This window comes from Bactrocera dorsalis, chromosome 3 (assembly GCF_023373825.1).
Source record: "Bactrocera dorsalis isolate Fly_Bdor chromosome 3, ASM2337382v1, whole genome shotgun sequence".
Lineage (NCBI taxonomy): Eukaryota > Metazoa > Arthropoda > Insecta > Diptera > Tephritidae > Bactrocera > Bactrocera dorsalis.
The window spans coordinates 8,193,891-8,210,276 of NC_064305.1; the positions used below are offsets into that span (position 1 = coordinate 8,193,891).

General features: G+C 32.8%; 1 protein-coding gene across 2 annotated transcripts in view; it reads left to right on the forward strand.

The window, feature by feature from the left end:
• Nucleotides 1-9,853, forward strand: part of LOC105226913 (protein king tubby) — a 110,089-nt gene extending 100,236 nt beyond the window's left edge. For both annotated transcript variants that reach the window (XM_049453883.1, XM_011206037.4), the window contains exons 2-6: nucleotides 4,361-4,706; nucleotides 4,812-5,369; nucleotides 5,430-5,620; nucleotides 6,706-6,843; nucleotides 6,903-9,853. In XM_049453883.1, coding sequence (XP_049309840.1) covers nucleotides 4,370-4,706; nucleotides 4,812-5,369; nucleotides 5,430-5,620; nucleotides 6,706-6,843; nucleotides 6,903-7,172 — 1,494 coding nt within the window. In that variant the 5' untranslated portion in view covers nucleotides 4,361-4,369 and the 3' untranslated portion in view covers nucleotides 7,173-9,853. The remainder of the gene's footprint in view (nucleotides 1-4,360; nucleotides 4,707-4,811; nucleotides 5,370-5,429; nucleotides 5,621-6,705; nucleotides 6,844-6,902) is intronic.
• The last annotated feature ends 6,533 nt before the right edge of the window (nucleotides 9,854-16,386 follow it).

Genomic DNA, 16,386 nt, shown 5'->3' on the forward strand with positions numbered 1-16,386 from the left:
AAGTGGATCATCAGCTCCTTATATGTAATATGTAGATCGACATATTGTTTGAGCTTACCAAAAATCTATCAATGGCGTCCCAGCCACTTCGTTTAGTTCGCCAAAATAAGGTCTACAGAGCTATCTTAAACTCAGTCTGGCAAAAGTTAGACAATAGGGGAGAAATTACCAAGGCTTTGCTAAGAGCCAATAGTTCGGAAGACCTCTTACAGTTCCCTCTGGGCCAGAAGGATTTGTTGAACTCACTAAAGTACCAAAGATCCAACGTCAGCACGCAAGAAAACATCAGAAAACCTACCTCTACCAATCGGTTGAAATTGGAAAAAGGGTACCCTCTCTAGCAAGCTCATCGTCTTTGCATTTTCTGACGATACCGCTGTTAACCGACAACCCGACAAGACTAATATTTATGAAAGAAAGCAACTTGAAGTTAGTGCTAATGCTAATGCTGCTAATGAAGTCTTTTTTACTTTTGAGTGGACAGTCAAGGAAAGTCAGTCATATAGCCACTCGGCCATCGGAATGAATGCACTCTTCTCTGAAACAAGCTGCACTTCGGAGCAGTACAGCTCCTGCTACCTGTACTGTTAACTTTGTGATCTTAAATTGAAAGCGTAGAAGATACAGCTTGTGCAAACCCAGAAGCCGTTCGACCTTCCCAAGCGAAATCACTTCGCTCTATGGGCTCTTGAAAAGTTCCAAGAAGATCCGACGTTTTCGAGCCAAATTTTGTTCAGCGATTAGGCCCATTTCCGGCTCAATGGATATGTAAACAAGCAAAATTGGACTTGAAAAGATACAAAAGCTGCCATTTTATCCAGAAAAATGAGGGTTTGGTGTGGTTTGTGGGCCGGTAGAATCGTCGGTCCATATTTCTTCAAAAATGATGACATTTGGTTTGAGCAAAGCGAAGTATATACAGTCTGCGGCAGCAAATGAGGGACTCACAGAAATGCTTTCTTTTTTATAGTTACAGGGGAAGTAGGTATATTTGAAATCCTACATATATCTATGTATATGTACGTAGATTGGTTTACAAGGCACGCAAGTGTAATATACACGAGTAACTATGTATGATATGTGTGAACTGCTTCTCTCACAGCCAAATACGCAAATGAAGAAATCATGTCCGAAACCATTAAAATTAATTATATTGACATCGATTGCAATTTATCACTTACAGCAGCAACAACAATGACATCGAAAAAACTGAAAAAATGGCAGTGGACATATCGAAGGCAATCCACTTACACATACCAACATATTTACATACACATATGTACGTAGATTTGGGTATTGTGAGCACAAAAAAGAATAGCTGAGCTGTCATGTTGAAGCGTTAAACTGCTCACTTTTTCAAGCAAACATTTTCGCACATAATATACATAGAATATATGTATGTAGGCGTGTGTGTGACAAGCCAATCTCGCTAGCTTCCCTCATTGAACTTGAAATTCGCCCCCGTTCAATGAAAGCCTTCAACAAATGCTCGCTTATGCGCTGAAAAATGCTTGTTCAACAACAAAATCGCAATTGTTTTTAAAATTAAATAAAAAAATCTGGCCTTAACCACTTTTCATTTAATTTTCCATGCATTTTGATGTGATTCAATTCGCATTACATGGCAAATTCTCTGATACATTCACTAATTGTTTTGTTGTGTTGCACCTGCAGCGCATTTGACCCAACTGTGCATGTACATACATATGTATGTATGTATGCATTTCAATAGCCACTTGTTTTTCCCCCAAAAGTGGAATACGCGCGCTGTATTTCATGTGTAATCAGCGAAACAGTTCAATTGCTATAGGCACTCGCTGAATAGGCATACACTGAAAAAAATATTACACACTAAAACCGAGAAAAAAAAGTTAAGTTCAGTTGCATCGTAGCAAAAACAGCCTTCAAAAATGCAAAAAATTTTCTCACAAGAACTTGATTTTGGTCGTTCAGTATGTACAGGTGGATAACAGTCGCTATGTTTTACGTGAGTACTTGCCGTTGACGGCCTAACCTCACGGTACCTAAAAGCACATAGATCAAAACAATGCGTTGATCAGCCCCCCATACAATACATGCTTTTTGCAAATATTACATATTTGGTTCCAAAGTCCTCTCTCGACGAACCAAAAAACCAAACTCTATAACTCGCTCATTATTCCCGTTCTGGACGAAAACACTCCAGCTCTGAAAGTATTCGAAACAGTACCCGCTGGGGGAAGCAGAGGAATAGGAAGACCTCCATTCGGTCGGAAAAACCAGGCGGAGAAAGACCCGGCTTCGCTTGGAATCTCCAATTGGCGTTTCGAGGCCGATCTAAACCTCTGGCAGGTCCGGCACCCTTCCGCCGTGTGACTCCACAGAATGGAATTTTCAATTCTGCCTGCCTTTAGGTTTAAACCACAGCCACTACGTGACTCCCCAAAGGGCCAAACCCAATGAGGAGATCAGAGCGAACTCTAAGTTCTAGCTGCTCCTCGTGATACCAGATTTAAGTCTCCGATCAGACCTTGAGCTTTTGCTACAACCAGTTGAGCACACATCAAACTCAATGACTGGTGATATTTGTCTCTTGAACTTCAAATGTCTTTTCATTAGAAGGGATCTCATTCAAAGTCTATAATATCAGTTCAAGCTGAGTATTATAACACTTATTCTGACAATACTATCTAATTTCGAGGCAAACCAAAAAACAGTCATAGTGTATACAGGATTTTAGTCGCCTTTATCTTAACTGTAAAAGTACACGCACTTTCTGCCGTATTGGCGTACTTTTATGGTACTTTACCCAGAGCAACGGTCTCCGAAGACTTAAACCGGAATCAGACGGCATGAAGCATCTAAGAATTATATGATATTGAGCTCAATTGAGTTCAGTACCGAGAGTATACAATAATTATACACTTAAAAGGTCAGTTAAGGCTCGCCTCTCAAGGATTTAGTTAATTGAAGCAGACTTTGAGGTTAGAAAATCCTAAAACGACTAAATAACACCCACTATTCTATATATATGTATATAAGGCTCAGAGGTTGGAGAATCCTAAAAATACTCTAAAGTCTTTTTGTATTTAGTTTTTAGTGGTGCTAGTAGATTTCAGAAGTCAAAGAGACCAGAAAGATCTAAAAACATATATATATTCTTTTAATATATGTAAGTTAGGTTAGGTTATGTTAAGAGATCGATCTTAAGCACTGCCTCCTTTCACAGTTTGGACAACTGGTCCGTTGTGGTACCTAGAACTCCTAAAAAACTTAATCATAAGACCCCTTAAAATCGACAAAGCGCTTTGGATCTACCACAAATTGATTGAAACGATTAATATCAGTTTCGACTATGTCTGTTGGTTCGCCGAAGGTAAGATTATGGAGATGTTTTACCCTCAGTATTGAAAAGGCGGAACAATGACAAAGAAAGTGCCATGATGTGTTCAACTCACCCTCCTTCATACAACTTTGGCAACTAGCGTCCCACACGAACATTAAGCTTTACCGCCCGAATGCTTATTGGACAGTGTCCAGTGAAAACTCTTACGATTGCGGCAACTTCGCTCAGGGCAAGAAGTTCAGTAGACTTATTGCGTTCTACTCTAAGCGAGAAGGATCTAACGGTCGCACAGAAACTGATGAAGAAGTGCTCCTTACAGAAAACGAGCTCTCTAATCCTCCCTCTTAGGTTCGATCCATCCGTAAAAAATTTCTGCGCCCCTTCTCTAGCGAAATCTCCCTAGACCCCTCGTCGAGCAGGGCAGAGAAAAAGCCGCCACCAATGACCTCTGTAACACAGTGATCTAAGTTTTCAGGAATTCTGCTGAAGGAGGAAAGAATTTCAGCGTGTCATTATTCGGACCCCTTCATACACTCAGCTTTCCAGTGCTTTACAACCCCCACCTTTTCCCTATAGTCCCTTTACAGCAATATAAAAAGCCGATACCGATTTACCTTCTCTTCAATATTTGCCTTCCATGAAAGCTTTCAGTTTAACTATTGTTAACGGCTAAGCCGCTTTCCTTTGTTAGCTTGTACATATTATATGTACAATATCATGTGAGAAAAAATTTTTAAAAATTAATGCCAACCCCAAAAACTCGTATGTTCTCTTAATAATGGTCCTAAGAGAATAGGACACCACTGAGGAATATGCTTACATAATATATGTGGAAAGAAAAAGATAATTGATGGAAGTAACAAAAAGAGTAATACTTGTATAGATACATACATATATACAACTTCTGAGCTCAGAGGACTCACAGTAGTTTATGATTGCATGCGAGTCCCAGTGGCTGCCATCTCGACAATATTTCTTTAACTTTTATTTCTCTCATACATATATTAATGAGCCTTCTTACATTCTGTGTTGCAGCGCCTGCTAATGGAAGCGTATATACGACAAAAGCGCGCCTCGCCGGGCATGGTGCAGGCAAGTGACTTACAAATAACCCGTCCCATGTCGGGGCTGCGCACATCAACGGCCACCGGCCGCGAGCTGCATGCCTACGATGGTCCAATGCAATTCATCAGTTCGCCACACAATCCCGATCAATTATTAAGTAACACCACCGGCGTCACAGCTACGAATACGAATGCGACCACCGTCAACGCCAGCCACAATGCAACCAGCACGAATGGTCGTCAGCATGGTGTCAGCTTTACGAACAATATGCGCCCGCGGACAGCCCAGATGACAGGACATATCATCAATCAGGATGGTAAATAAATGAAATACAAAGACGTTGTTGTTTTTGTTTTCTGCTTTTGAAAGTTCCAATTTAACTTTATCACTTATTTTTGCACATCTTCCGTTGTGCCTACAGATTTAATCGAAGAGATTTCCTCACACGAACTCGAAGATGACGAAAGCAGTCCCGTCAATCATGTGAGCAGCAATGGGCAACGACAAAAGCAACGCCAACAATTACAACAACATCAACAACGCTCATATAGTCACGATCAGGATAGCAGCACATTGGACGAAGATGATTATGTGAATCGGAATATCGAGGAAGCGGCACCCATCATGCCATTGAATCACAGCATTGCCAATAGCATCGCATCACAAACCAACACCACCACCAATTCGATCGCCGGTGCACGCAGCACTTCGGCGCACTCGACCGGCGCCGGTTCGGCTAATAACACTGCCAACTATTCGAACAGTGCGCAGCAAACCAACTCGTCAGCGGATGCCAGCGGCGAACCGGAAGGTGATCTTGTCGGCAACATCGAACAGTTCGTCATGCAGCCAGCGTCACAGGGTGTGCTTTTCAAGTGTCGCATAACGCGCGATCGCAAAGGCATGGATCGTGGCCTATTTCCGATCTATTATTTGCATTTGGAGCGCGATTACGGCAAGAAAATATTTCTCTTGGGCGGTAAGCGTGTTGGAAAATGTGCTTCATTTTTTGTGATCCTTTTTTTTACATTTTTTTTAGGACGCAAGCGAAAGAAGAGCAAAACATCCAATTATATTATCAGCTGCGATCCCACAGACTTGTCACGTAACGCCGAGGGTTTTTGTGGAAAGTTGCGTTCGAATGTGTTCGGTACCTCCTTTACCGTGTTCGACAATGGCAGCAAGGATAGCACGGAAAATCCACGACTCGATTTGGCGGTTATCATCTATGTAAGTAACATTGTAGGGGTCAACGTGATAAGAGTGAGCGTACGCTGCTTCCTGGCTGACCTTTGCTAGGCTGATGAAACAGCTATTGAAATAGAATTTTAGGAAGGTTAAAAGGAGACCTAGAACGGCTCTCAAATCAAATCTGAATAAGTAGTAAACGCATAAGACATTGACTCTTATATCATGAAGTAATGCAACATGGCGATATTAGAGTCTCAGTTTAACATTCTTATAAATAAATTTTCGGTTAGGTTAGGTCGTGGGGTTGATCCAAAATCGATGGATCTCACTTGAACAGATATTTGTCCTTTGAGTTACCCATAAACTCGCAAAAGTGTGTCACCAGATCCTCATAGACCGACGAAGCGTTTTGAGCTTAAGGCTGGGTTCTCCCAAGGTGTCTCTTCAGTGATATTTCAATCAAAGTCTGGCCAAAACCCTGCAAAGGAAAAGAAAGTGACAAGATGGTTCCAGCACGCCTTTCTTCATACAGCTTCCGATAGAATATTAAACCTAAGCGACGATGTCAGAACTCTTAACAATTCCGACAAGGTTGGCTTTGCTAAGAGCCAGTAGTTCGGAAGACCTTTTGCGGTTCAGAAGGAACTCGCAGTCGCACAAGTTCTAGTTATTAACTAATGCTTGCTGAGCTTACTGGAGGTCCAAAGATCCAACGCCAGAACGCGTCGGACAACCAATAGCTTCGAGTCGCATGAAATTGTGGGAGGGTGCTCTCTTATCAGCATTTCAGTTTGCAGGGATTTCGCTGTGACCAAGCAACATTACAAGTCTAATATAAAAGAAGCTTGAAGCTATTGCTAATGAAGTCCTGCACTTCTCGAATATTTTTGAGAGCACAATTAGCGAACTCGAAGACAGTAAAGCCGATCGGCACTTAAAAGCAGTACATCCACTGCTACCTTGACGACATCCAACCATCTTGATGGCATCCAACTCCGCTTGAAAGACATGTAGGTCTGATAGTCTGAAGATTCCAACAGAAAACTCCAACTCTTACCGTTCCTCTTAAATTCCATCCATCCGTCTTGAAATACAGGGTTTAATATCTTATTCTCTTTTTTTAGGACACCAATATCCTCGGTTTCAAAGGTCCACGCAATATGACCGTGATACTGCCCGGCATGACGGAGGAAGATCAACGCGTGAAAATCAGCTCAGCCGATCCCAAACAACAGGGTATACTAGACTTATGGAAAGTTAAGGTTAGTTCCGTAACAATACCTAAAAATATACTTACTTATCATTTGCTTTTCCGCACCAGAACATGGACACCATCGTTGAGCTGCACAACAAGACGCCCGTATGGAACGATGAGACACAATCGTATGTCTTAAATTTTCACGGGCGCGTCACACAAGCATCGGTTAAGAATTTCCAACTCGTACACGATTCGGATCCCGATTATATAGTCATGCAGTTCGGGCGCACCTCCGAAGACGTCTTCACCATGGACTATCGCTATCCGCTGTGCGCGCTGCAAGCGTTCGCCATAGCGTTGAGCAGTTTTGATGGCAAAATCGCATGCGAGTAGAAGAGCGAGAGAGGCTGAGCATACGATAATTATTGTGAGCGCACGGCCGTGGAGTGACAGTTTTGCGCATGCGCGTGCAAAGACAAAATTATGCTCAAATTTATAAGCGTTCAGCAATAACTATAGTATTTTATGTAAATGTAAATGTAAAATCAAAAAAACTTAGCACAAAAGAGTACGGTAAAAATCAAAAAAGTGCATGAACTCAAAAACAAACGGTTGCCTTAGTTGAGAGCGTTCGCAAGGCGCGCTAGAATAACACCCACAATTGTATGTATGTATTTATGTGGTGTGTCTGTACATCATGCACCGACTTGATTAACACTAATATTTTTTTTTATAAAGCAATTAAGAGTACAAGTGAGTGTTAGTTGCGTAAACAAAGAGAAAAACATATACAGACCAACAAACATTTATATATAGGTGGCATATAAAAAATTCGAGAAGCATCAAAAATACATTAAAAATTGTCTGGCAGACTAACGGACACAATTTTTTTAGTTCCGAAATTGAGTTTGAAGAGGCAAAACTTTCAAAAATAATTTTTCGTATCACTATTATTAAAGCATATTTTAGTTTGTCTTAGTGTTTCTACACCAAATACTTAGCGAGTACTCCATACAACATTTTCAAGGCTATGAACTTATATATTGGTTAGTCGAAAAAGTCTTTTCGTATTTTGTATTATGTCGATGCATATGTCTCCAGTGTTACCAATCACATTGTCATATCATATCATATAGCGTTGGAAAGAGGAAAGTTGAAAAAAGTTACAGCTGTTCAAAAATGAGTGAAAATATTGGAGAAATTCGCTATATTTTGCAATTTTTGTACAAAGAAAGGTAGAATGCCACCAGTGAAATTTGTGAAGTTTACGGAGGCGATGCTGTATCAGTTCGTCTAGCACAACAATGGTTCGCTCGCTTGCGTTGTGGAAATTACGATGTGATAAAGTCTCGCTCTGGTCGACATATCGTTGAAAAAGTCGATGAGATTACGAAAAAGATTGACCAGGGGCCCTATTCTGTAACTCGATTCGTTTTTGCTTTCTACAACTCAAAAGCTATCGAATATTTTATCCGAAAATTGGCTTGAAAATCCGAAAATCGAGTTGTAGAATATACGAATTCCGAATTCCAGTAAATTTTTTTTCGAATCGAGTTACAAAATAGGCCCCCAAGACCGTCACATAAGCAGCTATGACATCGCTAAGGAATTCCACATTCATAATTAAACGGTTTTGGATAATTCAAAAAAGACTGGCGACGAAAAGATCTCGATGTTTGGGTACCACATGAATTGTCTGTGAAAAATGTAATGGACCGAATTAAGATCTGCGATTCTTTGCTGAAACGAAATGAAATTGAACCATTTCTGAAGCGAATGGTGACAAGAGACAAAAAGTGGATTAAATACCACAATTATGTGCGAAAAAGATCATGGTCCAGGCGTGGTGAAGCTCAACAAATGGTCGCAAAGCCAGGACTGACACTTCGAAAGGTTATGCTGAGTGTTTGGTGGGATTGGCAAGGTATCATCCACTATGAGCTGCTCCAGCCTGGTCCCACGATTGATTCTACATTTTACTGTCAACAACTGAAGAGATTGAAGCAAGCAATCGAAAAAAACGGGCAAAACTGGTCAACAGGAAGGGCTTCGTCTTCCATCAGGACAACGCTAGACCACACACATCTTTGATGACTCGGCAAACACTGGAAGAGCTTGCCTGGGAAGTTTTGATGCATCCACCATATAGCCCTGACTTTGCACTATCGGACTACCATTTGCTTCAGTCAATGCAGAACTTTCTTAATGGAGTAAAGTTGGTTTCAAAAGACGCCTGTGAAAATTACTTGTCGCAGTTTTTCGTCGAGAAACCAGAAAAGTTTTACACTGATGGCATAATGTCTCAAGGGGAAAAATGGCAAAAAGTGGTCGATCAAAATGGTACATATTTGCTTCGTTTAAGTTCATTTAAAATATAAAAAAATTTGTTTAGAAATTAGGAAAGACTTTTCGACTACCCAATATATATTTTTGATATACATACATACATAGTCCGATTTAGTCATGTCCGCTCGTCTGTAGTCTCTCAGTTTTTGAGACATCGATCTAAAATTCTACACACGCCCTTTTCCCTCCAAGAAGCTACTCATTTGTCGAAACCGTCAATATCGAACCACTATAGCATATAGCTGCCATACAAACTGAACGATCGAAATCACGTTTTTGTAGGGAAAAGTTTTTTATTCGAGAAGATTTCTACACGAAATTCGGCATAGGTTATTCTTTAAGGCAATAGTGTAATCTCCGAAGAAATTATTTAGATCGGACCACTGTAAAATATAGCTGCCATACAAACTGACCGATAAAATTATGTGCTTGTAAAGATTCTTTTGCATTTGTGAAGGGTATTGTAGCTTCGGCGCAACGGAATTGAAAAAATGCCTTTGAAGCAAGTCGCAACACAAATATTGAACACTCTTTCGCTCTCTCTTTCTCACTCTGAAACAATTCGTATTACTACAGGGTGTTGCACGGCTCAAATATTTTCACTAACCCTTTCTATAACGAAATTGCTGTCTGACTGTCTCATACTATTCTAAGCGAACAAGGTTTCCTCAATGAATATATAAGTATTTCACCATATATTATTTTCGAATTAAATATAAATTCTTAAAGGAAATTTATTAAAAAATGTTTGTTCATACGATTCGGTTAAGCATTTCATTGTGTCCATATTTTAGTTATTGTTTCTACTAAGTTATATACTTTGAAGCATAGAATTATGTCGAATTATTTGCAATAAAATTAGTTTATTTTCGTCAAAGAAGAAACACATATTTATAAATATATTTCTACACAAACAACATTACATGTACATTTAATATAGAAGATAATATTTAAGAAAAAACACTACTTACATACAAGTATTTATACATATAAACACATATGTATGTACAAGTATATGTATATAAAAAGAAGCTATAAATTCAAAACCAAAAAAAAAATTAAGAGAAAGCAATAAAGAGTACTTGTAAGAACAAAATAAAACTGTTTGATTTTTTATGACAAATTTTTTATTAAAAATAAAATCGTTTGCTTTCAATAAGGTGGTACACCACATACCATCACCACTACATATGGTGTAAAGTGAGTCAAGTTTTCAACCGATTTTATCCTGTTAGGCACAAAGATATACTCGCTCTCTCAATTTTATTGAGGTAACTCACATATTGGTTAGTCGAAAAAGTCTTTTCGTATTTCGACCACTTTTTGCCATTTTTTCGCTAGAGACATTTTCCATCAGTGTAAAACTTTCATCAGTGTAAACCTAAATTTATGTGTTCTGAGCGAATTTGGTTACTACAATAACATTTATTAGATATGTATGTAGATTAAACTTTATTAGAAGGCGCAGCCATGCCCACTTTTTAAACCAATTTCACAATAGTAGATGTCCCTCCTTAATTCAACTCGTTGTAACTAATTTTCAACAAACAGTAACCGTTATACACTCATGCAATCAAACAAATTTTGCATATTCCGCATTTCGGGTTCGTGTCTTAAGTCTTTTGATTTATTATTATGTGTACTCACCTCAATGACCGTGCAGCAGTCGCCAAGCTGTGTTAGTCAGTTTGAATTCCGTAAAAAAGCAAAATAAATTACGCTTGTGATTAATCATTTCAATTTTATTTGTTGTAATTTTATTCGAAAGTTCTTATTCAGCTATGTAATTGTAAAATATCATATAGTATATACTCGTATGTATGTATGTATGCATGTAAAATTACAAGTGAATATTTGATTATTTATTTCTATCTGTTATACTGTTATTTTTTGCTTATAAACATATGACTTTCTTCATAAGCATTATAGGTATATAGTAAGTATGTATTTATGTATGTATATATGGTATGTGAGTGACTCAGTGAGTGTATGTAGGTGCAGCAGATACTTAATTGCATTATTGTTACCTTTAAGTGTTACACATTTACTTATATTTATATATATATAAATATATACTTACATACTCTCGTACAAATATCTATTATTCATGTAGTTACATGCTTATACATAGTTCTTCTCATAAGTAGGTGCTAAGGTTACTTATTCATTCACATTTCTCTTCAGGTTAACATCGTATTATCCGTTAGTTGCAGTATTCAGTGTGCAGATTTACAAAGGTATTTATATTTTATTGTTTAAAAATTGTATGCAGAAACAAATTTAGTTTCAAAGTGAAAGTAAAAAATGGAATTGTGAAAATTTCATTGGATAAGATTTATTAATACCAAAAATGCCATTGAAATTTTTAATGAAAAAAATATGCAATAACTTAACTGTCTATTTTCGAGTGGCTTAATATTTTATATAGTTGAATGAATTTGGTTATGTGCTTAAATTTTCATGAGATTTTTTATTTTATATACATATTTATTCAAATTTGTTTTGAAATTAATTGAATTTTTTATTATTTATATTATTATTTTATTTATGGTTTTTTTATTTTTTTTTTATTTTTTTTAAATATTTATTAGTTTTTATTTTATTTTTATAATTATTTTTTAATAATATTAATTTTTTCTCTTTTATTTTTTTTTGTTCAGTTTTTTCAAGTAAGTTATTTTTTAATTTATTCATTTTTTTTTTTTAATTTTTATGGTATATTTAAATAAATTTTTATTATTTTTTTTACATTTTTTTTATTTTAATTTTTTTATTTATTATTAATTATTTTTTTTTTATATTTATAGCTCTTTTTTAATAATTTTATTTTTTTTGTTCAATTTTTTCAAGTAAATTATTTTTTAATTTATACATTTTTTTTAATTTTTATGGTATATTTAAATTAATTTTTATTGTTTTTTCACGTTTTTTTTATTTTAATTTTTTTTTTTATTTTATTTTTTAATTTATTTATTAATTTTTATTTTATTAATTTTATTTTTTTAATAATTTTAATTTTTTTGCTCAATTTTTTTAAGTTGATCATTTTTAAATGTATTCAATTTTTTAATTTTTATGGTACAATTAATTTAATTTTTATTAATTTCCTTTTTTATATATTTGTTATTCATTATATTTTTTTTTTAATTTTATTATTTTTTTTTTATTTAATATTATTTTTTTAATATTTATAATTTATTTTTTTATAATGAATTTACTTTTAATTAACTCCTTTTTGATTTAAATTTAATCATTTAATTTTAAATAATTAATTTAATTTTAAATACTTTTTTCTTTTAAATTTTTTTATTTATTTTAATTTTTTATCAATTTATTTGATTTAAAACTTGATAATTTAATTTTTTATAAATTTACTTAATTTTAAATAAATTGAAATTTTTGTTTTATTTCATTTCATTCCTTTACAATTTTCTGCTTTAGCATTTTTATTTCACCATTTATTGATTTTTTTTTATTTTTAGTTTTCATTGTTTTAATAATTTATTTTCTTTTAATTTTTTTATTAATTTTTATAATCTTTTAACTTAAATATTTTAAATTAAATTTTTTTCTTTTAATTAACTTATAATAATTATTAAATTAGTTTTAAAAATATAATTTAAAATTATTATTAATTAAAACTAATTATTTAAAATTAAAAAAATTTTAAATTTTAATTTTTTTAATTTTTAAAATTTTTTTAAATTTTTTTTCAATTATTTTAATTATTATAAATATTTTTTAAATACTTTTTACTAATTTTTATTATTTTTTTAATTTATTACAAATTTCATAAATTTTAAATTTATTATTATTTATTTATACATAGCTTTGTTTAATTTTTTTGGAATTTAATTTATTTTTATTTGATTAAGTTGAAATTTTTATTTCATTTGTTTACAATTTTATTTTTTAGCATTTTTTTAATTTATCCCTTAATATTTTTTAATAATTTTAATTTTTTTTTAATTTTTTATAAATTTTTATTTGTATAATTATTTTTAAATTTATCTTTTAATATTTTTTATTTTTTTTTTTTAATTTCTTCTTAAAGTTTTTGTTATAAATTTATTATTATCTATACATAGCTATTATTTGCTTTTTACATATAATTTTATTTTGCTTTCAAATATTTTTTGTTCAGTTTTTTAGTATAGTGCTAATTTTTATAGTTTTTATACAACTTATACCTTATACTTAATAGCCGCACAAGAGATTTTGTGTATATGTATTTTATTCAAATTAGTTTAATTGCTAATATATTTGCCTTACAATTGACTAAATAGCATACATTATACTGTGTACATATGTATTTATGCCATTAATATAGTATATACATATATAAAAATGTGTATATTTACCCGAGTTTAGTACAAATATATCGCTCATTCCATGGAAGTCTGACATTTTACATAAATTTTCTTATAAAAAGAATGCTCAATAATAAAATAATAAATTAAATTACTTTTTTTTGGATAAAATAAATTATATTGCTTTCTTTTAGTAACAAAAAAAAAATATTTGTAATTAGAAATATAAAAACAAAATATTTCTAATTAATTTTTTTACAATTTTATTTATTTATTAATTTTTTTTAATTTTTTTACAAATAAAATAATTTTTTATGCAAAGAATTTTTTTCTTTCGTGATTATTAACCTTTTTTACAAATAATATGAATTTTTACTTTTGACAAATAATATACTTTTTTTAATGTTTTCTGCAAATATTTTTTTTTTTTTTTTGTGATTATTAACCTTTTTAAAAAATAATATACTATTTAATTTTTTTTCTGCAAATAGTTTCTTTCCTTATTAACTTTTTTTTACAATATAATTTTTGAAATTTTATTATTTTTTGCAAATATATTTTTTACTTAATAACTATTTTACAAATAATGTAGTTTTGGAATTTTTATATTTTGCTAATAATTTTGTTTTTACTTAATAACTATTTTACAAATAATAAACTTTTTTAATTTTTTTTTTGCAAATAATTTTTTGTTAATTCGTTAATTATTAACTATTTTTTCTTAATTGCTTTTTTTTAGATTTTTAGTAATTTTTTGACGTGACTTTGCTCAGCAAAATGAGCATTTTTACGTTTTTACATTTTTATCTTGCTTTAAATAACTTTATTAGCATAAATACTTGTTTGTTAAATATTCGATTTATTTTTTATTGTTTTCTGTGTTAATATTTTATTTTACGTACATCGTTCGGAGAAGGAATCATGTATTTACTACAATTGAGATTTATTTACTACTTAATGTATATATGTATATATATATTTTTTTAATAATTTTAGTTGTTTTAAGTAGAAATAAAAAAAAAATAATAATTTAAGTACTTTTTTATGCATTAACTAATCACATATTTTATTTTTTAAGTAGTGCATATTTAGTGCTAATTGAAATCACATCGGCCAAATTAATAAGTCACATAAATTCATATATTATATTTTTAAATATTAAAAAATAAGTAAATTTCGAAAAAATTTAACATTGAAAAATTTTTAAAAACAATATTACAAATTCTTATTATTAGATAAAAAGAAATATTTGCTAATATATATATTTTTTACATCATTTTTTTTATTTTTATTTTGTCATGGATAAGCCTTGACATTATAATATTAATTTTTTGTCTTATTTTCGTTTTTGATATTAAAAAATGGCTTTTGAAAGTGTATGCGCTGTAGTATAATTAAAAATTGATTTTTTTTTGTCATATTTGATATAAATTATATAAACTTCAAGTCACATAAGTCGGTTGCGTAGCAAAGTACTTCGAGAAATTGGTTCTCCCGAACGTCGAGTTCTCAAACACAACTTTCACAAGCACTACATTTCGTTTCCCCCATGAAGAGCGTCACAAAGAATCGAAACATTTGTCTAAATTACTGAAGCTCCAGTTAGAGCAGCAGTAACCGAAAAACAATATTTATATAATATAAATATATTTTTTTACTTAAAAACTAAAGATTAGAAATTTAATCAATTATCCCACTGCTGTTTTTTGCGAAACTTGCGAAGCATTGCCAGACAGTTGCCGTATGTCATAAAGCAACTCCTGTTAGAGTATGCGTTTACGTTACGAGCGAAAGAAATTGCTATGACATTATTTATTTATATAATTTATTTTTATATAAAAGCTAAAGAGTAAAAATTTAATCGATTATCAAATATTTCGCTATATTACTGAAGCTCCAGTTAGAGCAACTGTAATCGACAAACAATATTTATATTGTGTCAACTTTATAAATATGTAAATTATATATTTTGGCAACATTATAAATCTGTAAATTTATCTAATAAATATTAGATACATTAAATAAAAGTGGGTGGCAGCAACATATGCGACCATGTTGTGGACGAAGTAAAAGGAGTGCGTAATCATTTAAAGAGCGTCCAATATAATAAAATTATTTAAAATATCAGAAATGTCATCAAGGAAGGATTTGTTTAGTTTATACATCGTCGAACAACTAAAATCATGCTTGCGTTTGCTCGGGCATACAACAACAGGTAATAAAGCCAAACTAATTGTAAAAACAAGCAATATGATGCTAAAGAAAAAGTTTAATATCAGGCAGTGCTGGTTGACTACCGAATCGTTTCGAGAATGAATATTTGCATGAAAAGTTGATTCTGGCAAATAATTTATGTTTAATCCAAACAAATACTCCTCTGCATTACTCCCACAAATTACAAAAAGTAATAGAGGCGTAATGTAGAGGAGTATCAACCGCCCCAACTTCACGCAACAGGCGAAAAAGGAGAAACGAAGAAAACATTTTCCCGCGCTTTTTACAAAAAAGGCATTATTATCCCGCCAACACAGGAGTGAACATCGAAAGCGAAGGTGCGTCATTCAAATAAAACATTTATTCTCAACTACAACAAGTGAACTATAAGTGACATAGAAGTGCACAAAATCAAGCGAATTGTAATAATTACATAAAGCGATACAAGCGAACATAGACAACAAATTTACGTTATATTACAATATAGTAAACCAATTAACCCGTATTGGTAAAACACATACACTCATAGGTCGCTGATTCAGATCCGGCTCGAAGGACCAAAATGTCGGGGTATGTCGACGTATTGGAGATGATGATCTGGTTGATTACCTAATTGAGGGTATTCCGGATAACACTTTACGTTCGCAAGCTAAAATGCAACGATTTCGTAACGATTTTCGTAACAAATATGAATTGTTAGAAGCCAAAGAAAATAGCATAAAAATTTAATCTATTAT